Source organism: Pleurodeles waltl, chromosome 11, assembly GCF_031143425.1.
Source record: "Pleurodeles waltl isolate 20211129_DDA chromosome 11, aPleWal1.hap1.20221129, whole genome shotgun sequence".
NCBI classification, from domain to species: Eukaryota; Metazoa; Chordata; class Amphibia; order Caudata; family Salamandridae; genus Pleurodeles; species Pleurodeles waltl.
The window spans coordinates 710,595,115-710,622,529 of record NC_090450.1 but is presented as its reverse complement, the minus strand read 5'-3'; the positions used below and the strand labels follow the sequence as shown (position 1 = coordinate 710,622,529).

General features: G+C 47.2%; 1 protein-coding gene across 3 annotated transcripts in view; it reads left to right on the top strand.

Annotated features, from left to right (window-relative positions):
* Window positions 1–18,315: 18,315 nt before the first annotated feature.
* Window positions 18,316–27,415, top strand: part of LOC138266030 (prosaposin-like) — a 50,054-nt gene continuing 40,954 nt past the window's right edge. Inside the window, exon 1 of one of the 3 annotated variants that reach the window (XM_069214347.1) lies at window positions 18,316–18,453. In XM_069214347.1, the coding sequence (XP_069070448.1) occupies window positions 18,396–18,453 (58 nt within the window). In that variant the 5' untranslated portion in view covers window positions 18,316–18,395. Of the gene's footprint in view, window positions 18,454–20,583; window positions 20,725–21,343; window positions 21,561–27,415 lie in introns of those variants that run through there. The other 2 variants (XM_069214346.1, XM_069214345.1) reach the window with 2 other exon arrangements.

The window sequence follows — 27,415 nt, the reverse complement described above, 5'->3', positions numbered from 1 at the left end:
TGCCAACTGCGGCTCAATGTTTCACAGCAGCTGCTGAATGGCCTGCCAGTTCAACCTGTACCTCTGGATGATGTTGTGTTCCCTGAGGCCATGAAGGGTTGTTCTGGGATGGAACATCCTCTCCTGCCTTCTGCGCTGCCTTTGGGGTCCCTGCTGTTGTTGTGGTAGCTGCTGTTGTAGCTGCTGGGCTCTGCGTCTGCGTGCACGCTGGATAAGAATCACCTCCATGTCTCCCTTTTGCTGTTCTGCTGCTCTGCTGTTGCTTCTGTGTATTCTGATTAAATACAGGTGTGTTTACCCCATTTTAACGCCTGCCCTGACCCAGGCATTACATTTTTACGCAAATCGGGCTGTGCGTCATTTTCCGCATCCCGGCTGTGCGTCATTTTTACCCGAAAACATAAATACGACGCACGGCCGTTTAAGTAATTTTTTGGACGGGAACGCCTACCTTGCATATAATTAACGCAAGGCGGGTTGCCACATCCAAAAAATGACGCACACAGCTGACTTTTGTCATCCGCGGGCTCAGACGTCAAAGTTTAAATATGGGGCAAGGTTTGCGCTGAATGTGCGTCAAAATGTTTGACGCACATTCAGCGCAGACGGAGTATAAATATGCCCCTATGTCTTTAGCAACACAAAAGTTGTTAAAGTCACCCTATGTTGCCAGGGAATACCTAGCTGTGGGACCCTCGCTCACTGTGCCACTGGATTCAAGCTAGCATGGCTGATGAGGGGTAATATCCCGAAACCAATCCCGGGTTGCTTGCTTCTGCTCCAGGGAGGACCTGACCTGGCAGGTCGGGCTGGAATGTTCCCATGGGTAGCAGGGTCAAGTCTGATTTGCACATGGCTGGGTCCAAACTGGGGTGTCATGGTGAGCAAACGGACAATGGATTTAAATCAGATCTGTGACTGGGGTGAGTGTTTGAAAAGTGTCAGCACTCCATCCATCATCCTTTTGTGTTCTGAAAGTCACCCTATGTGGCCAGGGTATGCCCAGACGTGGGTCCCTTCCTTACTGTGCCACTAGATTCAAGCTAGCCTGGCTGATGAGGGGTGATACCTGTAAACTGATTGCAGTATGCTTGCTTTTGCTCCAGGAAGGACCTGGCTTGGCAGTTCGGGCTGGGCTGTTCTCATGGGGAGCAGGGTCAAGACTGATTTTCATATGGCTGGGTCCAAACTGGGGTGGCATGGTGAGCAAAAGAACAATGGATTTAACGCAGACCTGTGACTGGGGGTGAGTGTTTGAAAAGTTTAAGCAGTCTGTCAGTCATCCTTTTATGTTGCATTCTACGTCTTCCACCTAGATGCAGAGTTGGAGAGTATTTTAGGAGAAATAGCAAAAGTAAACAAGTGAATGAAATAAAAGAGCGAGAAAGGGAAAAGAAGATGTGGAGGAGGAAGAGATTGTAAAATAGAGAGAGATGTAATGATGAGCAAGGAGGATAGAGAGGTATAAACAGAGAGGGAGAGACAGAAGGTTGGAACGCTGAAAGTGAACAGTGAGAAAAGTGGAAAGCAAATGAATGTCAGCCTGATGATTGTGAAAGAATGTATAGAGAGAAAAGAGGATCACAGAGGAAAATTAAGGCGACTATAGAGCGAAAAAGGGATACTAAAAGATAGTGAGCATGACAGCGGGAAGGATGAAACCAGAAAAATGGTAAAGGGAGCATACAAAAGGTGGGGTAAAGAAACCAGAGAGAAAACATGTGGGAGTGAGAGAGGCAGAGATGGTTGGCAAGGGTAGGAAACAGGAGGGGACAGACAGTGAACAGGGAAGGTGAGCATGGAAGAGGTTGAAAAGGGAGTGAAAGGAGAGGTTATGTGAAGCATCAATTTATAACTTTCATTGTATCCCTCAATCCCAATAGTATACTTTGGTAAGGGAGCTGTGAGGGACAGTCAATATGTTGCTGATATCTGTGCACAACTCTTCTTCAGGTTCCCGCACAGAGGTAGAAGTGGTGAACGTCTACCTGGAACAATGTTTTCTTGATTTCTTAGTTTTACCAAAACAGCTCCATTACGTCTGTAAAAAACAGCTCTTGAACAGTTAATGCTGATCTTGAATTCCTTTATACTGAAAGAGAAAGTTAGGGTCTCCTACACTATTAATTGAGAGGGGGACAGAGAGCTAAAGAAGAGAGAAACGTTCTCTCTGATGTGCCTGTTACCGGAAAGAAATGTAAATGTGTGCAATTAGTTAATCAACAAATCTAAAAGCTATTGGAAAACCTGTCTTATACAGTGTGCAATACACTTTTAAGTTATGCCTACTAGAAAGCACAGGGGCTTACATCCCACCCATTGCTTACCATTAGTTAGCTTTACTATCACTGGTACTTGCTTGCTTTTTATTCCATGGCTTTCCTTAACACAGCTTGCACATCTTGCCTTTGTCCCTCCCCTGGAGCTTAGCCTCTTTACCATATATATAATTTGCTGGCTTCTATCTTTCCAGAGCAACTGGAAAGGAGAACCTTTTTTCTTTTTGTTAAGCAAGCCATGGTAGTGCATCTGTTTTCCATCTGTCTCCTTCTCTCCTCATATGCTCCCACCAAGAGCCCACTCAGGCTCCGTGTTTCTCTCCTGTGTACTTCTCCCCTACTTCTCCTCCACCATGTTTCCTCACCCTTGTGTGCTTCTCCCCTGCTTCCTCTAATGCCATCACTTTTAGATGCTTTGAGTACTTCTTCTCCCTATGCCCGCACTCCATGGTCTTCTCTCCCTTGCCCCGCTTCATATGTTGCTCTCTACTTCATCCAGTGCTTCCCCCTCCTCACCCTCACTCCCCCATTTGCTTCTGTTACTGCAGCCCTAAAATCTGTTAAAATTAATATTGCACTTTCACAGTGAAAGAAAGCATTATTTTTATTTTTACTAATCCAAGTGGCCTGCTACATCTTGGATTAGTAAATAAAAACAATGAAAGTAAATAGTGGCCACATAATTTACTGGTGCACACATTCATTCTGACAGATTGCACACCTACATCACCAAGGATGCCTGCAGTGGTTGTGTCATCACCCCTTTCACCCATTTTTAATTTATTTATTTTGAGAACGCTGCACAGCGATAGAAGCCCAACACTATACAGCATCGCCAGTATGCAATGGCAATGCCAAAAGGTCCAAAGGGTGAGACCTATTGGCTTTGCCATTGCTTCTTTTAAACTGCAGCTGACTGTCTTATACTGTGTGTAAGTCTGATCGACTTACATATTCACAGTGCTGATTGCTGAATTTCCAAAATATATTTACAACTGATACATGAGAGATAAATCATGTGGAACTGGAGAGACCTATAACAAATGTTATTATGTTGGTGCCAAGGGTATTGCTACTATTATTGTTTTACCCATTGAGAGGCATTCCAAATTGTCAAAAGTCTTCTATACATTACTACTGGCAACCATGGCTGATGCAGTAAGGTGACCGCAGCTGGTAATCTTGAATATGGTGACCACATGTGGTCATTATTACAACAGCAATAAACATAGTAGCTCTTATGATTTGCATTGAACACCAGTAACTTTTATTACAGAAAAGGTTGGAGACCCAAAGCACGGAGGTATGCAGGGGACTAAACCCCTGCTTTGTCTGCAAAACAGATATGAACATGTCAGAGCACTCCCTATCATGCTTCTATAGTCTTGATATATTGAGGCACAATATATTATTCTGCTACTATCAGATTTCCCGTCTGAAAGGATACAATGTTGCATCTCAAGCTTGCTAAATAAGGTTTCAGTTCAGTTAGATCCAATTTCTCTGTGCAAACTGAGCTGGCAGCTAACAGGATGTGCTGAGGTCTGGGGCAAGACTCTGGTTATGAAAGACACAGAAAATGTGAGTCAACAAAACCATGTTATAGTGCAAATAGGAACCTCATCTAGTTGGAAATTACAGCCTCAGATCAGCCTTATATTAATGTGTATTAATCATACAAACCCATGTGGATGGTGGTATGCATGGGGCAGATCCCCGAATCCTGCTGCTGCTGTCTTGCAATACGTACCGAAACCTCTAGAACTCCTCAAACTATTCTGTTTCACACTGTGACTTTGCTCCACCATCTGGTTTGATACACTTTGGCCCATATGTAGGGAAAAGTGGTGCACCATCTTTGATGTGCCACTTTTTCTGCGCCCCCTACCGCCACCTAACAAAACTGTGGTTGCACTGTATTTATAATACGGTGCACCATGGCAGTTGTTAGTACACGCTCATCAGCATTTTTGATGCTATTGTGGCACTTTGATACACTAGCATTTAGAATTTTAACGCCACTGTAGCAAGTGCACAGAGGCCCGCAGGTTTCTATGGGTGCATCGTTTTAATGCCTGCTATGAGCAGGCGGTAACAATAATGCCAAAAATGGTGCAGTGAAATCTGTTAAATTTCACTGTGCCATTTTTGCAGGCCTCCTGGTGGGGTAACACCCCCCACTAGTAAACATTAGGCCTGGGGCAGGTATAATGTGGGGCAAGGGCTTACAAAGTGGCGCAATGCACTTCTGTGTCACTTAGGTCTCATGTACACAGAGGTCGGACAACTGTGTACTCTGCTCACCTCCACACCACTCTATGCCATTCCGATCTACTCTATTACACTCCACCTCACTTTATGCCACTCTACGTTATGACACTCCACTTTACACCACTGCAGTCTATGCCACTCCACGCCACTCAGCGCCACACCATGACACTCTATGTCACTCTACTTTCTGCCACTCAACTCTATGCCACATCACTCTACACCACTCAACTCCACCCCACTCTATGCCACCCAAGTCTACACCACCCCACTCTACGTCATGCCACTCTAATCTATGTTATTGTGCTCTTTGTTACTCTGTGCCAGTCCTTCCTATACCAGTCTACTCTAAACCACTCCACTCAAGTCTGTTCCACTCCAGTCTATGCCACTCCATGCCACTCCACTGTACACAATGCCACTCTGCAGAATTCTACACCATTCCACTCCACTCTACACCACTCTACTCTACGCCACTCCACTCTATACCGCTGCTGTAGAACATGGCTAAAAGACTATTGTCTTTGCCAATGCTTGTTCTCTGTAGAATGTCTGCTTGGCCTACAATAAGACTTCCTACAGCACTGAATACAATGACATTCCCCCTCCACTGCTTAGCCTATACTGAAAACTGGATTGATCCTAAAGACACTGTCAGTCCTGCTGATCTTTATTCCAATGCCATCTTCTCAAGCTCGTTGCAGAAGAGCTGGCATTCTCTGCCACAAACCACTCATGGCTTACCCTGTCCAGACAGCTTTCACTATTCTTGCCCCTATCCACCTTTGAATACCATATAATCATCCCCTTCAAGGGTATAGTTCTGGCCTTTTACCTCCAAGTGCTGCATCTTTCCTCTTTGAAGACCTTGACTATGTCCTCAAATAGATAATTCCCAATCCTCCCCTCATCATTGTGGAAGTCTGAAACCTGGATTTGGGCAAACAACTAGAGTACACACTCTTTATACAGCCTGTCTCTCCAAGAACATACTGCTTAATGCTTCAAAACACCTACATGGAATCAATTATTTTTTAGTGAAAGTTCAGGCCTAGAGGTAGTGACTGCACTAATTTGGAGTGAGGTGGCCACATTAAGCATCATCGATCCCTCTCCTCCTGATCATGCCATTGTTAACATATCAGTCCTCTTCTACCATCGTCTTCATTCCTACTTCCTCCTTGGCCAAAAAACAACACTCTTCCGGCATTCATAGACCAAATCCCAAACCACCTCACACCCTTACAACAGCGCACAACATTTGAAAAATTCAAGCAGACTCAACAATATGCTTTCAACTCTGACTGTCTTATGGACACATTGACCCCAAAAGCCTCTTGCTCATAACCAAGAATTATATTATGCATTTTTTCACCCAAAATACTGATGCACTCACTTATTTATAAATGGTGCAAGAATAAGATCAAAGAAAATTTTAATACACACAAATAAGTAATGAAACACACTACCCACATCCCTCATAAATGCTAAATCGGTCTACTTCCAGAACTTCAGAACCTATGTTCATCTACACCCACAACGACTGGCAAACAGAATTAACATTCTTCTTCCTCTGCCTCAGACAACTATGGGCCACATGTAGGAAACATTTTCCTGACTGCAAAAATGGTTTTAGGTATGTAAAAAAAAAAAAACCTGCAATTCGGTACAGAGCAGATTAACTCATGATTATCAGCAACTTTGCAGTAGTGTTTTAGAAAAACCTCCCTTCTCATGCCATTGCACCGCTAGATAAAGGGCCTGATTTAGATCTTGGCGGCAATGGTCCCTCCATCGACTTTTCAACTGAAAACCTGTTCATCGCCATGACGGTCCGTCTGACAGATTTAGGTGTTAACAATCCCATAGACAAAACCCCCCATCAGAACCACAGTCTCCGCCAAGAAACAGTGGATGCCGGTGGGACCCCAGACACCTTTACCACAAGGAAAGATTTGAATGTGCCTTACCGCTAAGAAAAAAATAGTGATACAACATCCATTTCTGAGTTGGCGGATTGGGTGGGGGAGGGTTTCCCCATTCCACCCACATCTTCAACTGGACACAACTGGACAGCACTTGCCGTCACTGCAGCCACTGATCCACTGAGATAACATGACCCCCTCACTCGCCAGACTCGAAGGTAGGGATGATGCATTGCAAGGATACATTGGGTGAGCACTGCATGGGAGGTGAGGACCACTACAGGCATATATGTTTGTGGGTGCTGTGTCAATGGTGTGTGTATGTTGTGCCATGGATGTATGTCAATTGATGTTTTTGGCATGTATGGGTTGTGTTGTGTCAAAATGGAAATGGGTTGTAGTGCAAATGTGGTGTATTGCGAAGTGTGTTGAGCAGAGGTACACATAAGGGACTAAGGGACAGTTTGGGTGTGTGTCACTTACCTAGTCCATAGCCACTGCCATGGTACGAAGTCCATTGGATCTTGCAGCCGTCTCCTTCCATCAGCAATCCGTTGCAGGTCCACCAGTTTCCGAGCTGAAACATCTAAATACGGCGGGCAGAATGCAGTTGGCTTGACGGTCTTTTTCGGTGCGCTGACAACACAGCTTGGCTGTGACACCGTCAAGATCTAAATCAGGCCCAAAGTCTTATACTTTGCCATTTGAGCATAATAATAATTTTTTTTAGATGAAATCCCCTTTTTTCACACTATTACCATCAAGGCACTTGTCTCTTCATTAAAGCATAGATCTTTATAGATTTCAAATGCTACTATTCAAAGCCATTCCTGGACCATCCCAGTGTACAGATACTGAGAGCCCGATATAAGGTTTGGCTGACGGAGTAAACGGAGTCAGGGTGATGGTGGACAATACGTCTGTTATCCTGCCTTTGCTACGCTCAGCAAATTTAGAGTTCACCTCCAGCCCTGTGCTTAACACTAAGGCCCTCATTACAACCCTGGCGGTAAATGCTGCATACTGCAGTGCATAAGACCGCCAACATACCGCTGCGGCAGCGGAATTCCGCTACAGGCATTACGACCCACAGCTCGGGATCCCCCACAATACAGACACCCAAACAAGTCCGCCACACCAAAGGTCAGTGATAAACTGGCGATAACAAAACCTCCACCGTCACGCCAACAGCAATATGCCCACGCTATCACGAATCATCGCGGCGGTCTTTCAACCACGGTAATCCATTGGCGTTACACACCGCCACGCTCAAAATACACACACATTTACAAAACACAACCACATTGGACAATTTGAAATACACACACCTGATACACATACACACACCACACCCACACACCCAATCCATTATAAAGCACACACTCACATCACCCACAAACCCTTACTACCAGAATTTTGAAACCACGCCAGAGAGAGACACTACCTAAAACAACACCAGCATCCACAGACACACAACACCATCACTTACACAACATCTACTCACCTCAAACAACACACAACAACACATCCCCTCACACATCACAACACACACCACCTCACACATCACCCACACCACATCTTGGCACGTCAACGACACCCCAGGTTCTCTGAGGAGGAGCTCAGGGTCATGGTGGAGGAAATCGTCTGGGTAGAGCCACAGCTATTCGGATCACAGGTGCAGCAGAATTCCATTGCAAGGAAAATGGAGCTATGGCACAGAATAGTCGACAGGGTCAACTCAGTGGGACAGCATCCAAGGACACAGGATGACATCAGGAAGAGGTGGAACGACCTACGGGGGAAGGTGCGTTCCGTGGTCTCCAGACACCAGATTGCTGTACAGAGGACTGGCGGTGGACCCACACCTCCTCCCCCACAACTAACAACATGGGAGGAGCAATTCTTGGCAATACTGCATCCTAAGGGCCTCGCAGGATTAGCAGGAAGACTGGACTCTGGTAAGGCAAATGTTTATTACCATATCCCCCACCCCACCTGCATGCCATCACATACCCACACCCTCACCCTCACCCCCATCACTCCAACACCTCACATATGCCCCACTATCACAACCCAGCCATCCCAATCCCAAGCCCTGCATGCAACACCAAAGCATGGACACCCATTACCAAAGCATGTCCAGTACAGATACCCACACAGACCCCAAACCAACTATCACACAAGGACCAAGCCAAGAATGCACGCACTGGAGTACAGGGTCACTCACCCATTGCACACGATGACACATACAGATGCAATAATCATGCCTTTACACCCCTATAGGACCCCTATCCAACGTCGCCGGACAGGAGGTGCCAGACATATCCACTCCCCCCACAGAAGAGACCCACAGTGATGACAGCAGCTCTGCACAACTCAATCAAGATGACCAGCCCGGCCCATCAGGGACCTCGGGGCAGTTGGTTCCCCTGACACTGGCACAAGCCACCACAGAGCCTCCCCCTCAGGAAACACCAGCACAGCACCCACCCAGCACCCACCCTGCGGGCCCATCCCTCTGTCCCCAGGACAGGTAAATCAGCAGTGTGTCCACCACTACAGGGTACCCAGGCAACTCCACTAACACCGGACGATCAGGGGCCTGGGGGCAGTGGGCACAGGGTTCAGGGGACAGAGGCACAGGAAAACAGGGAAGATGGGAGGACTGCTGTGTGACAGGGGAGGACAGGCCCAGGGAACCCACTCTCCACGAGGCACTCTCCAACATCATGGGAGCTTACAATCATTCCCAGGAGACGATGGGAACAGTACTGGCCAAGTTTCAGGAGACCCAGCGGCTGCAGGAGGAACACTTTCTGGGGATCAGGGAGGACCTGAAGTCCATTAACAACACCCTTGTCATAATTGCAGGGGTGCTGCAAGACCTTGTCAACACCAGGAGGGACACTGTGTCACAACAAGGGGCCCCTGACACTACCCTGGACGATGAACAGCCCTCCACCTTCGCCGGAGCTAGTGGAGAGGAGGCACCGCCACAGGAACACGACACCAGCACCCCACCCACAGCAGATGGAGAACCACCCCGCAAACGGTCCCTGAGATCCAGGAACAAGACAGAGAACATTGCCAAGACCCCCGCCAGGAAATGAGACCCCCCTGAATGTCACCCTTTTGTCCCAATTTGTCACCCTGTCCATCCTTAAACTGCCATTGCCCCACTTCCTATGCCCCTTGGGACAATGCACCTGTGAAGCAAATAGACTGGCCTCTGCCATGGACATTCCTCCACGATCCCCCCAGCCCATTTTACAACCCCCTCCACTTATCTGCACAGAAATAAACACACTTCAATCACAAAACAATCTTGAGTCAGTCTGTGCTTTCACAAACATGTAGTTGCAATAACCATGGAATATAGCAATGTCAATTTACTTGTGCACATACCGATGTAACACAGCTGTAAGCCTGGAGGAAATATAGCAGAGGGCACAAAGTGGGACCCACATCTGTGAAATGGAAAGGCAAAGTGACAAGTCAGGGTCCATAAAGTGAGTGAAAATGACAGACTTCTGCTAGAAATAGTATGAGATGTGGGAGGCAGTGACATCTTCATACCTGTGTCTCACTGGAAGTATTGCATGATTATCTTGTTTCGCTTGTCGATATCCTCTTCTTCTGCCTTCTCATCTTCACTGTCCACAGGCTCCACAGCTGCCGCAAGGCCACCAGCTGGACCATCCTCCTGCAGAAAAGGCACCTGCGTCACAAAGCCAGGTTGTGCAGCATACAGCAGGCCACGATGATCTGGCACACCTTTTTTGGTGAGTAGTATAGGGAACCACCTGTCATATGGAGGCACCGGAATCTGGCCTTCAGGAGGCCGAAGGTTTGTTCGATCACCCTCCTAGTTCGCCGATGTGCCTCATTGTAGCGCTCCTCTGCCCTTGTCCTGGGATTCCTCACTGGGCTCAGTAGCCATGACAGGTTGGGGTAACCAGAGTCACCTGAAAATATCGAGGGACAACTGTTAGACACACACTAACCATTAGGGCCAACCTAATACCCAGACACCTATTCACACTGTATTGGGTCTTTGGCCTCACCTATTAGCCACACACGGTGCCTCTGGAGTTGCCCCATCACATAAGGGATGCTGCTATTACTCAAAATGTAAGCGTCATGCACTGAGCCAGGAAACTTGGCATTCACATGGGAGATGTACTGGTCTGCCAAACGCACCATCTGCACATTCATTGAATGGTAGCTCTTCTGGTTTCTGTACACCTGTTCACTCCTGCGGGGGGTACCAATGCCACATGTGTCCCATCAATGGCACCAATGATGTTGGGGATATGTCCCAGAGCATAGAAGTCACCTTTCACTGTGGGCAAATCCTCCACCTGAGGGAACACGATGTAGCTGCGCATGTGTTTCAGCAGGGCAGACAACACTCTGGACAACACGTTAGAGAACATTGGCTGGGACATCCCTGATGCAATAGCCACTGTTGTTTGAAAGGAACCACTTGCCAGGAAATGGAGTACTGACAGGACCTGCACTAGAGGGGGTATTCCTGTGGGATGGCAGATAGCTGACATCAGGTCTGACTCCAACAGGGCACACAGTTCCTGGATTGTTGCAAGATCAAGTCTGTATGTGACTATTATGTGTCTCTCTTCCATTGTAGAGAGGTCCACCAGCGGTCTGTACACCGGAGGATGCTGCCAAATCATCACCTGCCCCAGCAGACGTGCCCTATAGAGGAGAACAGCGAGCAGAGAGTCAGCCAACACTGAGGTATCCCAAAATGTAATTTGCACAAATTTATTGAGCCGCAATGTGCCTGTAACTGTGTTTATTCCAGGCCTACATAGGTGTGACGCAGTTTTTATTAATGCCATTTGGCCCCCTGAAATGGCGGCTGCTTGACCTGTAAGGTGTGGCAAGGGAATATGAGGTAAGTGCACTGGCGTTGTGCACCATTGCGGTGGGTGGTTGAAGACCGTGGCGCAATTCTGCATTGGTTAACATTGGGCCCTATGGGTCCGAGGAGCCAATGACGATGTACGCCGGTGGTGACGGTACGCACCGCCGCGGACGTAACCGCCATTTTCTGTCTGTTCCCTCACTTGATACCTGACCTTCAACAGGAAAGGACCTACACTGCAAGTGCTGCTGTGACCTGTATCTGGAAGCGACGATGGCTCATGTGTCTGAGGAAAGGGCCCTTGCCTTCACTTCGGAGGAGTTGGAGAAACTAGTGGATGGGGTCCTACCCCAGAACACACAACTTTACGGTCCTCCAGACAAACAGGTGAGTACACTGTGGGCATGCTGCATGGGCAATGCCTGTTTTGAGTGGTGTGGATGGAAGATACATGGGGGGGCTGAGGCCTCCATGTGTGGATGGTGAGTGTATGTGCGTCAGGGCAAGGGTGGGAACGGGGGCAATGAGTCTGACGGTCCGGAAGGTTAATGAATTTCCTTTCCCCCATACCATTCCTCTAGGTCAGTGCACACCAGAAGAAGGGTATTTGGCGTGCTATCGCCAAGGACGTCCGGACAGTGGGGATACACCACAGACGAAGCACCCACTGCTGTGAAAGGTGGGAGGAACTGCGCCGCTGGAGCAAGAAGACGGTGGAGGCCCAGCTGGGGATGGCCTCCCAATGTGGGAGGGTAGCCTGTCGCACCATGACCCCCCTGATGTTCCGGATCCTGGTGGTGGCGTATCTGGAGTTGGATGGGCGCTTGAGGGCATCACAGCAGCCACAAGGGGGTGAGTACACTCTCATTCAGCTGACTTTGTGCGCATTACGAGGTGTCTGGGCGGGGGTGGTGTTTAGTGGGTTCCCCTAGGCCAGGGCGATCTTGGTAAGCAAGGTCCCTTGTGAGGCAGGCAATGTGGCACCCCAACCCCACAAGTGGTTAGAGCCATCTACACCTAGTCAGGCTCCTGTGACTTCCCAGTGTGCAGCAATTGGGCTTAGGCCTCGTACCCCATGGGCATGTGATTAATCTAAGAACTATAAGTGCATGGCGTAGTGCAGAGGGCTGCTGACTGTCTGTTGTGCCCGCCAACGGTAGTGGTGTTGCATGCACTTAACATGTCTTTCTTCTGTCTCCTCCCCTTTTTGTGGTCACCCTGTTCTTGTTTGCAATAGCATCATCAGGCGGAGGAGCAGTGGCAATGGAGCAGGAGGGAGATGCATCCCACTTGGCCCTGGAGGGTGAAGCTACGGAGTCTGAAGCCACCAGTGGGACTGAGGGCGAGGGGAGCTCCACGGCGGGGACAGGAGCAGAGGCCAGCGACAGGGACTCCTCCTCTGATGACGCCCCTCTGTGCCCACCGCATCATCAGGTACAGCCACCACCCCCCCTACCAGCACCGCCCTCCCAGAAGCCCCTCAGCATGTGTCCCGTGCCCGCTCACCCAGGAGGGTGGGCATCTCCTTCGCCCCAGGCACCTCAGGCCCTGCCCCAGTCAGCCCTGCTGCCCTCAGTGAGGAGGCTATTGACCTCCTGAGATCCCTCTCTGTTGGGCAGTCTACCATTCTGAATGCCAACCAGGGTGTTGAGAGGCATTTGCAACAAACAAATGCATACCTGGAGGGCATTTATTCTGGCCAGGCAGCCTAACAGAGAGCATCAGCACTGATGGCAGCCATTGTCCCTGTGTCCAGCCTCCCCCTCCAACCTCCTCCACCCAGACCCAATCCCCTGTACCTCAGCCTATCCGAGGCACACCATCAGACCAGCATGCACACACATCAACACACAAGTGGCTCAGGCAAACATAAGCACCAAACATCCCACAGGCTCTACACAAGCATCATACCCATTCACACATACCAACATCCACTTCCTCCACAGTGTCCCCCTCCTCCACATCTCCCTCCTCCCTCCCAGTCTCATCTCCACTCACACCTGCATGCACTACATCCTCAGCCACTGCCTCCATCACCAGCACGCCCATCACCACACACTGCTCACGTGCAATCACCACCCCCAGTACCATTCACACATCCCCAGTGTCCTCTCCCACTGTGTAGGGTGAGCCCTCCTCCCAAAGTACACAAACGCAGGCACACACCCACCCAACAGCCATCCACCTCACAACAGCCTCCAGCCCATGCACCTTCACCCAAATTTAGCAGACGTACACCTCCTACAACCACTACCTCTTCCTCCACTCCCAAAACCCCTCCATCTACCCGTCCCAGTGTGTCTAAAAAACTTTTCCTGTCAAACCTTGACCTCTTCCCTTCACCTCCCCCCGTCCTTCCCCTAGGGCCAGGTTTTCCAGGTCCCAGCCCAGCACCTCAGCCACCACATCCCCAGGCACAGTGGTGCCAGCAACTGCGGGGTCATAGAGTGCGCCAACCATCAGGGCTGCCAGTGTGCCACGGAGTGAGGGCAAGGACATTCCGCCACCTGCCAAAGTCAAAAAGGTGCCCACATCCCAGAGGGAGAAGCCGAAAACACCTGCCACCAAGGGGTCAGCGAAAACGAAAGGGGATAGTGGCAAGACAACTGCGCCACCATCAAAGGTGAGGAAGGGCAAAATAATTAAGGGCAGGTCAGGAGAGGGCATGGTGACACCTACAGAGGGACGAGTGTCACACCTTCTGTCCACGTCCACGCCAGCCTGTACGGCAGTGAAGACCGCCACCTGCACCGCCACCTGCACCACCTCTGGCACGTCTACACCCGCTGCGACAGCCCCCAGCCTCTTCCCTGGTGGGCAGCCATTCGAGGCTGAAGGAGACATCCTGCTTTCTCCCTCAGTAGATGCTGACACATGCCCCGCCGCCACAGACCCTGCAGCCGGCACCGCCGCCACAGACCCCGCAGCCAGCACCGCCGCTACCGACCCCGCAGCCAGCAGCGCCGCCATAGACCCTGCAGCCAGCACTGCCACGACGGACCCTGCAGCCAGCACCGCCGTGACTGACACCACTGCAAGCATCGCCAGAGGCACCGCGACGTCCTCGGACAGTGGCACCACCGCAGACATGCCTACCATCCCCAGTGGTCAGTCGTCCGAGGCTGGTGGTGAGTTCCAGGACCCTGGGCAGCTTTAATGAAGCATTACTATCATCACAGTTGTCACCTGTATATGGAATGCGAAGCCGCAGCAGTGTGAGGTATGTCTCTGCCTCCATGGCGTATCATGCTACCTGTAAGTCGGCTATCTCCTGACACACACAACCAGGTGAGGGAATTGTACTGGCCACACTGCACGTGGAGCACTCTGGGCACAAAGCCCCCTCCAGAACCAGTGGAGAAAGGCATCCACTAACCCAGTCCTTGGCAGGATGAAGCACTCTGGGCACAAGGCCCCCTCCAGAACCAGTGGAAACTGTTCTCCACTTGAGAAACTGTGGCTTTGCACTCCCAAGGATAAAGCAGTGGGCAAACCACCCACTGGAGAGACTTGAGAGACTGTGGCTTTGCACTCCCCAGGACCAAGCAGTGGGCAAACCACCCACTGGAGAGACTTGAGAGACTGTGGCTTTGCACTCCCCAGGATAAAGGAGTGGGCAGACCACCCACTGAAGAGACTTGAGAGACTGTGGCTTTGCACTCCCCAGGATAAAGCAGTGGGCAACCCCACCCACTGAAAAGACTTGAGAGACTGTGGCTTTGCACTCCCCAGGATACATCAATGGGCATGGAGCCCCCTCGTGCAGCAATGGCGTTGTGCGTTCATCTGACTGAGGTGCACCCCTCCCCCTGCCCCTCCCCCTGAGGTGCCTGTTTCATTTCGATCTGATGCCCCTGCAGTGTTCTCTCCGTTTCCAGTCAGGTATCTTGTGTGGGCTTGGCCCATGCATTTTGGGCCCAGTGGTCCACAGACAATGATTGGTGCACTATTCGGATGTGTGTAGTTGATGTACATAATTGCGTTTACTGGATTTTGAACTTTGATAATTAAATTTTCCATGATTATATTTGTTCAAATCAATTCCTTTTGTCCTTGCGTTCTTCCAGAGGGTGGGGTGTGTATGTGTACTGTTGCTGCATGTATTTGTGTGTATGGTGTTGTGGGTGAGGGTGAGGGTGGGGGTGTTGCATGTTGCGTGTGTGTGTCGCTCTCTTTTCCCTCCCCCCTCCCCTGAGTTGTAGGTGCAGTACTCACCGTGGTCGTCGGCGCTGTCGTTTGGAGCTCCTGATAGAAGAGAAGGAAGACCATCATCGGCAGTATCTGCAATTCGGGGTCCATGGCATCCTGGTTCCTCGTGGGGTGTGGAGAGGTGAGTGTTTTCCCTTCTGTGTACTGTTTCCGCCGTGTGTTTGTTCGCGTTGGTTCTTCCCCGTAAAAGGTGGCGGATAGGCATCTTGTGATAGGGTGGCCGGTACAATGTCTTCCCCCTGTCTGTTGGCGGTGTCTGCCACGCTGTTTGTTTGTACCACCGTCGGAGTGTTAAAGTGGCTGTCTATGTTGGCGATTTCCGCCACGTCGTTATCCCATTTTTTTTCCCGCCGGGCTGTTTGCGCTTTAACACCGACTGCCAGGGTTGTAATGAGGGCTCAAGTTTGTATGAACCGTTGTCACAGCAGTTCATAAAAAAACATTTAAAAGTTTGGTGTGCGTCCATTGTTGGTGATGGACGCTTACACCAAACATTTAAAAGTTTTAATTTCCCAAAAACAAATTCCCATAGAAAACGTTTGTTTCTGGAAACGTAAGAACTAATGGCCCCAACACCATTGGACTAGTGTGGGGGAGTCTTTTTTTTATTTTAACTGTCCCCCACTGCTAGATTTTCCTGGTGGTTATAGAAAACAAAAGTCACACGACTGCCCACTCTAAATAGGGTGGATGGCCAGCTGGATTACTTCTGACAAACTGTTTCCCTTTGGCCATCAGAAGAAGGTTTACGCCAATTAAGTAAATGTTATTCTGGCAGCATAAACCTGGTTATCCATCAGAGTCAAAATTAGGCAGATGATCGGATAGTTTGGTTGACAGGGTACTCTATTGCTGTTGCAACCGTGTACCCTATTTGCCAAACTCTAAATCCGGCCCTATATCCCAATGCAACGTCTTAAGCTACTTCACATCACCCAATTAGCACCCACTTACTGCACCCAAATTATCCTGTGCACCGTCCACATTCTAGTCATTTCACTTTCTTCGACCCTCACATTGCAACATTCTCCCACTGAAAATCAGAGTTAGTCCAACATTAACCACCTGAAAACTTGAAGCCATGGAAGCTAAATAATCTCACTATGACCATACATTGAAAATCTATCATTTGTTTGTCAAGGCAGCAGGCATTTGCAACTTTCTTCAGTCTATTGTATATGCTTTGTATTGTACCCTATACAGATATCTGTTAGTACTTGCTGTGTTCTTGCTGTCACATGATGACCTATCTGTTAGCACTTGCTGTGTTCTTGCTCTGACGTAACGCCATATATATCTCTATCACCACACTTGGTTTTGTACTCTCACATAGTCCATCTAATGTCCCATGTACAGAAATGAAAATAGTTTTTAATGTACATTTGTGATTATAATCATCCTGGTGAGTCAGGACTGCAATTATCGAGTATTCTACATAAATAATTAATAACATAATAATATGCAGACTACACAAAAAACTGAATTGTCTTATTATCTTATAGGTAGATATTACCAAACTTGACATTTCTAATTTAATTGTCTTGAAGAGGATGAAAGGCTGATGAGGAATCAAGGTGACTGAACCATATTATTTGCTTCTAACAGAAAAAGTACTAACAGGTTACTCAAAATACCACATTCAGTGTCTGTGAAAAAAGTTGCAGATAAAAATAGAGCGAGGAAACTAGTGCATTTGAAAGAATTCCCCTGCCACCTAATTACCTTTTCTGGGTATCCTAGTAAATCTTGAGCAGGGAAACAACAGCCAGAAGGCAACCAAATGTCCTTGTGAAAAAACATAGCTTGCAATTCGGATGGGCCTGTAACTCCTGTTACCGGGACTATCAGATTTAAGGGCCACTCATAACAAGGGCCTAAGTGCATGAGCTGAAGATTACGCAGACAAGCAGGCATTAAGCCGCTGGGCTAGCTCCATGGGATCAAAAACCCTGAATCGTCAACTCTGCTTCACCAACCTCGCCGCCGTCCCACGCATCTGCAAGATGACAACCGGCGGCAGATCCTTCTCCTACCTAGTGGCCAAGACCTGGAACACCCTCCCCATCCACCTACGGCAGACCAAGGACCTACTGACCTTCAGGAGGCTCCTCAAGACCTGGCTGTTCGAGCAGTAGCAGCCACCCCCCCCCCTCAAAGCGCCTTGAGACCCTCACAGGTGAGTAGCACCCTCTACAAATACATTGATTGAGTGATTGATTGAAAAAGGTGTCCTTCAGATAACACAATGACCTCAGCAGGACTCAACCAACACTGCGCACACACAAGCATTCACAGCCACACACCCATTCCACCTAGAACAGGTGCATTCATGCATGTGGTTCCCTTTGCACTGGGAACATTCTAACTTCTGAACATATGAGGGAGACAGTACTCAGGATTAGATAAAGTGGGCAAATTATCTCTTTGCGCTTTGTTATTGGTATTTATCCTATCAGCAGATGGTTAAACAAACATTAAGCCCTGGAGGTATCACAGGGGCAGATTTCACTTGAATTTCAGCAGCAGGTACATTCACCTTTCGAGCTATTGTGCTGACAGCCTGAGCTCTGTAAAAAAAAGATGAAGGTGGAAGAGTCTAGCAAGGTGGTTTGAGGTTTCCTGTAGTAATGGCATGAGAATGTGCTAAGAGCAACCGATTGGTGAGGGGAAGATCTGCCCCTCTCAACAAGGAAACAGAATTGTGAATAAATAATTCAAACAGAATATGGAGTGGAGGGTTTTAAGCCTGGTATCTGAAACCACCACAGTCAGATCGAATCAGACAGCCAGAGCAGCCTTTTGTACTGTGGGCCAGAAGAGTGGAGAATGGCTGGACCAATGGCAGCTCTCCTCATCTTGCCGCTGATGCTACACACTGCCACAGGTAAAACAAGGGAATGATCTCTGCTTGGTCAGGCGGACTGAGGAGCTATGTGGGGTTTAATGGAAATACATGCCTCTGAATATTGGGATATATTCCTGTCACTTGAATGCTCTCATGACGTAAGTAACTACCATTGTGGGCAGGTTTTAGCTGTGGAGAGATTCTCTCATTGGGGAACGCTTTGTTTAAGATGATGCATATCTTCTTCAGGACACAATTTAAATTACGCCAGCATAATTCATATAATTGTGGCAATTTTACGTTAAGCTTGTTACACAGTATTTCCAAACTCACACATTGACGACAGTCACATATTGATGCCTCTTTTTGAAGCAGAAGTTTTAGCTCGGGTACAACTTGAACACCAAAACTCAAGGGGCTGTTGGAGGTAATTCTGTTTTTTCAGTGGCGGCTCCTCCGCCCAAGCATCGCCCTTCGCCGCCAGCAGCTGCAAACCTTTCACAAGAAAGGGACAATATGTTTATTGTCCCTTCCTTTATGAAAGGGGCGGGCCATTGGGTGATGAGCAGTGAGGGGAGTGCACAGTGTACTGCATTGTATATGCTTTGTATTGTACCCTATACAGATATCTGTTAGTACTTGCTGTGTTCTTGCTGTCACATGACGACCTATCTGTTAGCACTTGCTGTGTTCTTGCTCTGACGTAACGCCATATATACCTCTATCACCACACTTGGTTTTGTACTCTCACATAGTCCATCTAATGTCCCATGTACAGAAATGAAAATAGTTTTTAATGTACATTTGTGATTATAATCATCCTGGTGAGTCAGGACTGCAATTATCGAGTATTCTACATAAATAATTAATAACATAATAATATGCAGACTACACAAAAAACTGAATTGTCTTATTATCTTATAGGTAGATATTACCAAACTTGACATTTCTAATTTAATTGGCTTGAAGGGGATGCAGGGCTGATGAGGAATCAAGGTGATTGAACCATATTGTTTGCTTCTAACAGAATAAGTACTAACAGGTTACTGAAAATACCACATTCAGTGTCTGTGAAAAAGGTTGCAGATAAAAATAGAGCGAGGAAAGTAGTGCATTTGAAAGAATTCCCCTGCCACCTAATTACCTTTTCTGAGTATCCTAGTAAATCTTGGGCAGGAAAATAACAGCCAGAAGGCAACAAAATATCCTTGTGAAAAAACATAACTTGCAATTCGGAAAGGCCTGTAACTCCTGTTACCGGGGCTATCAGATTTAAGGGCCACTCCTAACAAGGGCCTAAGTTCATGAGCTGAAGATTACGTAGACAGGCAGGCATTAAACCGCTGGGCTAGCTCTATGGGATCAAAAAAAACCGAATCCTCAGCTCCGCTCCACCAACCTCGCCCTCGCCACTGTCCCATGCATCTGCAAGACGACAACCGGTGGCAGATCCTTCTCCTCCCTAGCGGCCAGGACCTGGAACACCCTCCCCATCCACCTATGGCAGACCAAGGACCTACTGACCTTCAGGAGACTCCCAAAGACCTGGCTGCTTGAGCAGTAGCAGCCCTTCCACCCCCCAAAGCACCTTGAGACCCTCACGGGTGAGTAGAACGCTCTACAAATACATTGATTGATTGATTGATTGAGAAAGGTGTCCTTCAGATAACACAATGACCTCAGCAGGACTCAAACAACATTGCGCACACACAAGCATTCACAGACCCACACCCATTCTACCTAGAACAGGTGCATTCATGCATGTGGTTCTCTTTGCACTGGGCACATTCTAACTTCTGAACATATGAGGGAGACACTACTCAGGATTAGATAAAGTGGGCAAATTATCTCGTTGCACTTTGTTATTGGCATTTATCCTATCAGCAGAAGGTTAAACAAACATTAAGCCCTGGAGGTATCACAGGGACAGATTTGACTTGAATTTCAGCAGCAGGTACATTCACCTTTTGAGCTATTGTGCTGACAGCCTGAGCTCTGTAGAAAAGATGATGGTGGAAGAGTCTAGCAAGGTGGTCTGAGGTTTCCTGTACTAATCGCATGAGAATGTGCTAAGAGCAACCGATTGGTGAGGAGAAGATCTGCCCCTCCCAACAAGGAAACAGAATTGTGAATAAATAATTCAACGAGAATATGGAGTGAAGCGTTTTAAGCATGTTATCTGAAACCACCACAGTCAGTTCGAATCAGACAGCCAGAGAAGCTTTTTGTACTGTGGGTCAGAAGAGTAGAGAATGGCTGGACTAATGGCAACTCTCCTCATCTTGCCACTGATGCTACACACTACCACAGGTAAAACAATGGAATGCATCTCAGCTTGGTCAGGCGGACCGTGCAGGTAGGTGGGGTTTAATGGAAATACATGCCCCTGAATATTGGGATATATTCCTGTCACTTGAATGCTCTCATGACATAAGTAACTACTTATTGTGGATAGGTTTTAGCTGTGGAGGGGTGCTCTTATCGGGGAACGCTTTGTTTAAGATGCTGTATGTCTTCTTCAGGGCAAATTTGAATTATGCCAGCATAATTCATATAATTATGGCAATTTTACATTAAGCATGTTACACAAAATTCCCAAATTTAAACTCTGAGGAATAGTCACATATTGATGCCTCTTTTGCAGCAGAAGTTATAGCGCGGGTACAACTTGAACACCAAAACTCAAGGGGCTGTTGGAGGAAATTCTGTTTTTTCAGTAGCGGCTCTTCCGTTTGGGCGGAGGAGCGTTGCCCCCCGCCAGCAGCAGACGCTGCAAACCTTTCACAAGTAAGGAACAATATGTTTATTGTCCCTTCCTTGTGAAAGGGGCGGGGCCATGGGGTGACGAGCAGTGAGGGGAGTGCATTGTGCAATCCCCTCACTGCGCATGTATGTTTGGCTGGCTGTCTCCGGCCAGCCAAATACACATGCACAGTAGGCTCTCTCCAGCCCGGCAACAGCGAAAGCCTGCGCAGGATACCAGCCTGCCTGGGAGCATACAGCCAGGGTGCTCCCAGCCAATCCTGATGCTGCTCTGTGCAGCGTCAGGATTGGCTGCAGGGTAGGCTGGGAGCCTATGCCTGCCTGCAGTCTGAGGAGACGGAAGAGACAGAAGAGACGGAAGAGAGGAGAGGAGTGGCGCGGATGTAAGTTTATTTTTTTCATTTTTTATTTACATTTATTTACCCCCCTCCCACCACCCCACACGGCTAGCTGTGGGTAGAACGGGGTCATAGTTTGCAGTCACATGCAGATCTCTATGAGGATGCTGATAAGCATGACACCTTCAGTGGTGAGCGCACACCTTTCCTACGCTGCTGTGACCAGTGAGTCATTGCCTGGTCCATAGAGTGGGCAACTTTCCGTTATTACTTTGCATGGACCTTTGCACGTGGAGACACTTTGAATACATGGAGGCTTGAGAAGATGTTGGTTGTGGAGTAAGGGGCCTATGAATCGGGGAGCACATTTTTTGTGTTTCGTACCTTAACCTCCTTTTCTCTAAATCAGGCTCTTTTATATGATATACCTCAGCTGGAAATTTAACGTATAGAGTGTGATTACCGTGTCACTATGTATTTGAGTTCCATTCTCCTTACCACCCCTTGAGTAAAGCTTGACTTTCTCTTACTGCCATCTCTTGATATTTAAGTTAACACACTAAATAACTCTGTCATAAAAATGTAATGAAATTGTATAAGGCCCTGAAAAGCCAATGTGAACACCACAGATAATGCCCAGAAGGCGGTAGTCACATATTATCTTAGGACACAGAAAAAGAACTCTCGATCTAGGTCTGGAGACATGGACTTTCATCCTGGCCTTTCCATTTGATGACATGTGCTCTTGCCCAATCCCCCTTTAAACGTACTTCTCAACTACCATACTTTGTCAAGATTGAGAATTTGTAAATCAATTCTAAAACGTGTGAGTAGGTGTGTGATAAAAAGAACATTTACTGTATTATCTCGGAGTTGGCAGCCTTCAGTTTCATGGTTTATTAGCCAAAATGTAATTAGAGGATACAGTTATAGTCTTTGGAGCAAGCAGTGCTGCGTTGTCATCTCAGAACCTATTCAATCCATTCGATTTTTGGCAAATATCATGCTCCTTGCCTCTACTCTGAGGAGACCTGAGAACTTTGAAACAGTCTTAATGGTTTTCATTCACACTTCCAGGACCCTGTAACTGCAGATGTCCACATTCTGTATCAGCGTTGCTGAAGTGGGCATGTTTCTGAAGCTGCATTGTGCAGGGCTTCACCTGCTTGCAGCCCCTCCCTCCAGTCATGCAGTAGCAAATACTAGCCACCGATAGGTACCTCTTTATCAGCTGAAAGGCTGACAGTGGGACATTCAGCCAGGTCACTCAAGGTGTGCAGTCGGGCAGCCCAATCCTTCCAGTGAGCTTTTGTCCTCTTTGTCCCACAAAGCGCAAAAGCATTTGGCGCCCTGTAGCGGCTCAGGATGGGCCACAGGACTGACCATCCAAAAGGGGGACCAAACCTGCAGAAAAAGGGACACACTGGGCCACCTTATCATGCATAAACAGCCTTCATTTTCAATTCCCTTATTTAAGAGTCTGACTGTATGTGTTCTGAATTTTGATGAGCTAATTGAACGCCTGCATGGATTCATTTGCACCACTAGGACTACTCTTGTGTTTGATGCAAATTCCGCTAGTATTGAAAAACGGCCCTAGTTGTAATTTTCGGAAATAGACGCGTCCATTTGATATTTTTTAAAATAATTTTCAAATATTAGTGCTCCTGGTAATGATTTGTAGTTTGTATAGAAAGCACTACCTGTTCAGGGTTCCAGTTATTTTAACTCAGTCTTCACCTGGGATGAAAGCCATCAATTCACTGTCAATTACGTCAGCTGCCAGCGACTTCCTCCATACCTACTACATAGTCTTTGGCTTTTACTTCGACTTAATATTGCAGAAACAGGACATATATACTATTCTAACTACTGTTCTAGAACTTTGAACATTAGAGCAAGCATTGGTTATGTGAAGGATTGGCAGTAAATGGGGTTGTAGAAGGGCAGTAGTGGAGATGAGTCTGTTTCCCATATCTTGACTTTCCTGTAGTGCTGATGTATTTATAAGGCAATGTAAACTAGCAGCCTCAGGGTGCAAACACTAGGTGGTGCCAAATAGCAAGGAAAGGCCCTTCACAGCTGTATTGTTCCTATTGTCAGAGTGGCAATTTAGGGGCAACATTTTGTCCAGAGCGTCTAACATATTTACATTGTTTGCTCCCCACACTTTTGTAAATACATTCATAAGGTCTTGCAAATGAGTTTAGCTGAGCTCTGGCTTTCTTTGGAGCTTAAAGTTTGCAGGCTTGTTTTTTAAAGATATTTTATTTAAAAAATGTATTTAAAAAAAGACATATCAAATCAGTGTCACAAGTGCAACCAAGTTACAATTTTTATCTTTACAAATTGTTGTAGTAGGGCTTGCCCAAAAACCCTCACCCCCCACAATCCAGCCCACAATGTAGCCAACCATTTATTCATCTATAAACAGTGTAGTCATTTCTGCTGCAGCATTTACGTAGGTCTGGTATGTGGGGGTTCCATTACCTTTACAAGCATCTCCCCCTAGATCTCTAAATCCTCAACAACTATGTCATCTCTGCGGGCATGTTTGATGTGCTGCTCATCTCCAAATACTCATTCAAGTATACTGTAGAAGGGATTAACCCAGAAACACATGTGTCCAGAGATGCACAGCAAAGGCTGCACCTACTTAGAGGTGAAATATTTAAAAGTAACTGAGTTCGTTTTTGAGGAAACTACATTTATCATGATGCAATGGGGCAGATTATTTGCTGGGATGTTAGGCAGGTGCGCTCCTAACTGTTTGTGTCTTTAAAAAGGCTCCCTTGAGCCACTGGGCTGACGAGCTCTGGAGCAGGCACTGCATGCCAGTGAAGAGGTATTGAAATCGGATGATTAATGGCAGCATTTCCAGCACCCCGCAAATTTGTTCTCTGCTGAAGAAGGGATTAACCCAGAAACACATGTGTCCAGAGATGCACAGCAAAGGCTGCACCTACTTAGAGGTGAAATATTTAAAAGTAACTGAGTTCGTTTTTTGAGGAAACTACATTTATCATGATGCAATGGGGCAGATTATTTGCTGGGATGTTAGGCAGGTGCGCTCCTAACTGTTTGTGACTTTAAAAAGGCTCCCTTGAGCCACTGGGCTGACGAGCTCTGGAGCAGGCACTGCATGCCAGTGAAGAGGTATTGAAATCGGATGATTAATGTCAGCATTTCCAGCACCCCGCAAATTTGTTCTCTGCTGAAGAAGGGATTAACCCAGAAACACATGTGTCCAGAGATGCACAGCAAAGGCTGCACCTACTTAGAGGTGAAATATTTAAAAGTAACTGAGTTCGTTTTTTGAGGAAACTACATTTATCATGATGCAATGGGGCAGATTATTTGCTGGGATGTTAGGCAGGTGCGCTCCTAACTGTTTGTGACTTTAAAAAGGCTCCCTTGAGCCACTGGGCTGACGAGCTCTGGAGCAGGCACTGCATGCCAGTGAAGAGGTATTGAAATCGGATGATTAATGGCAGCATTTCCAGCACCCCGCAAATTTGTTCTCTGCTGAAGAAGGGATTAACCCAGAAACACATGTGTCCAGAGATGCACAGCAAAGGCTGCACCTACTTAGAGGTGAAATATTTAAAAGTAACTGAGTTCGTTTTTTGAGGAAACTACATTTATCATGATGCAATGGGGCAGATTATTTGCTGGGATGTTAGGCAGGTGCGCTCCAAACTGTTTGTGACTTTAAAAAGGCTCCCTTGAGCCACTGGGCTGACGAGCTCTGGAGCAGGCACTGCATGCCAGTGAAGAGGTATTGAAATCGGATGATTAATGGCAGCATTTCCAGCACCCCGCAAATTTGTTCTCTGCTGAAGAAGGGATTAACCCAGAAACACATGTGTCCAGAGATGCACAGCAAAGGCTGCACCTACTTAGAGGTGAAATATTTAAAAGTAACTGAGTTCGTTTTTTGAGGAAACTACATTTATCATGATGCAATGGGGCAGATTATTTGCTGGGATGTTAGGCAGGTGCGCTCCTAACTGTTTGGAACATATTTACATTGTTTGCTCCCCACACTTTTGTAAATACATTCATAAGGTCTTGCAAATGAGTTTAGCTGAGCTCTGGCTTTCTTTGGAGCTTAAAGTTTGCAGGCTTGTTTTTTAAAGATATTTTATTTAAAAAATGTATTTAAAAAAAGACATATCAAATCAGTGTCACAAGTGCAACCAAGCTACAATTTTTATCTTTACAAATTGTTGTAGTAGGGCTTGCCCAAAAACCCTCACCCCCCACAATCCAGCCCACAATGTAGCCAACCATTTATTCATCTATAAACAGTGTAGTCATTTCTGCTGCAGCATTTACGTAGGTCTGGTATGTGGGGGTTCCATTACCTTCACAAACATCTCCCCCTAGATCTCTAAATCCTCAACAACTATGTCATCTCTGCGGGCATGTTTGATGTGCTGCTCATCTCCAAATACTCATTCAAGGATACTGTGCTTCCAAACTCAGATCTCTGGCGCCTCAGACACATTTCATCAGATAGCAATTCATCATCGTGCCAAAATTACCTTAAACACTAGCACCACGTTGGCATTTTCGGTACCCCATTCCTAGAAAGCAAATTTTCAGCATTCCCATCAAGGTAACTCCAACTACATGCAACAGTATAGTGACCACTTCTGTCCAAAACTCCAAGATACGGGTGCAAAATGTCTGCTGAAGGCTGGCAGCACCTACCACACTTGGCCAGAGTCATGGGATACATTTTAGTGAGTTTCTTAGAGTCATATAGGTTCGATGTAGAAATTTAAACTGAATAAGCTTGAAATGGGTGTTGGGTGATACCAGTTAGACCTGAGCGCATGCCCTCTACCACTTTGGATCTGTTAACTCATCTGGGCAAACTGTGTTTCGCCTATCCTTCACACACATTGTCTCCTCCCCCCCATATCTGCGAGTAGAGACACCTGGAGGTGTGTAATGAGTCTCCTACACCCTACCAAACCCACCAGCTGTGTCATCAATGCATGCTCCTTAGGCTCCTCCGGGAATGAGGTCCAGAGCCCTAGGCCCATATGAGCCAGCCTAGTAAACTGCAGGAATTGTCCCTGGCCCACCCCAAACCGCTCCTGAGCCTACTCAAAGGAGAGGAACAGCTTATTAAGATAGAGATCTTCTGCATTTGTGCAGCCTCCCTCATGTCGTTTAGTGAAGGACGTATTTTTGAGGAAGGTGGAGGATGACCTCAAGGCCCATACCTTCTGTGCAGGGTGCTCTTCACAGGACCGTGGTCACCACCCTATGTTACACTTGCCCTGCCTGTTGCAATAAGTATTGGAGGGAGTTTGGAACCAATTTACCAATCATGACTACCTCTAGTAGGGCATACAGGTCATACATATCTGAAAACAGAGTTATTCCCCAGAGATCTGGTAGCTAAAGGTTGTCATCCCTCCAAAGGAGCTTCAGTGTGTCCAGCTTTACCCAGCTTCACCATGCACAGTTTTCTGATCAATATTTTTTTGCAAATATTCTGATGTCATATAAGATGTTATCACTGATGTAATATGTATGGTAATTAGCAGTACATGGCGAGGGTGTGAGTTACAATTACCTTAGGGAGCAAGTATAGTTGGTTAAGTTAACCATGATTATAACTGCTGATTTTTTTATGGTTTTGTGCGGGTAAATTCAGAACCTAACTATAACATCCTTTAAGTGACTTTCTCTGTTTTTTTAAATTTTATTTTCTAACTGTAACATCCCTGTGATCTTTGTTTTTTTCCAGTGGATTTTTATGTTTTTTTTTAACGTAAGTAATTTTAATTACGTTACGTTAATACAACCACCATGTGGCCGTGCACAGTGGGGGACGGTTGCAATGCCTGGCCTGTGGCCAGACTCTGCTCCCAACTCCCTAT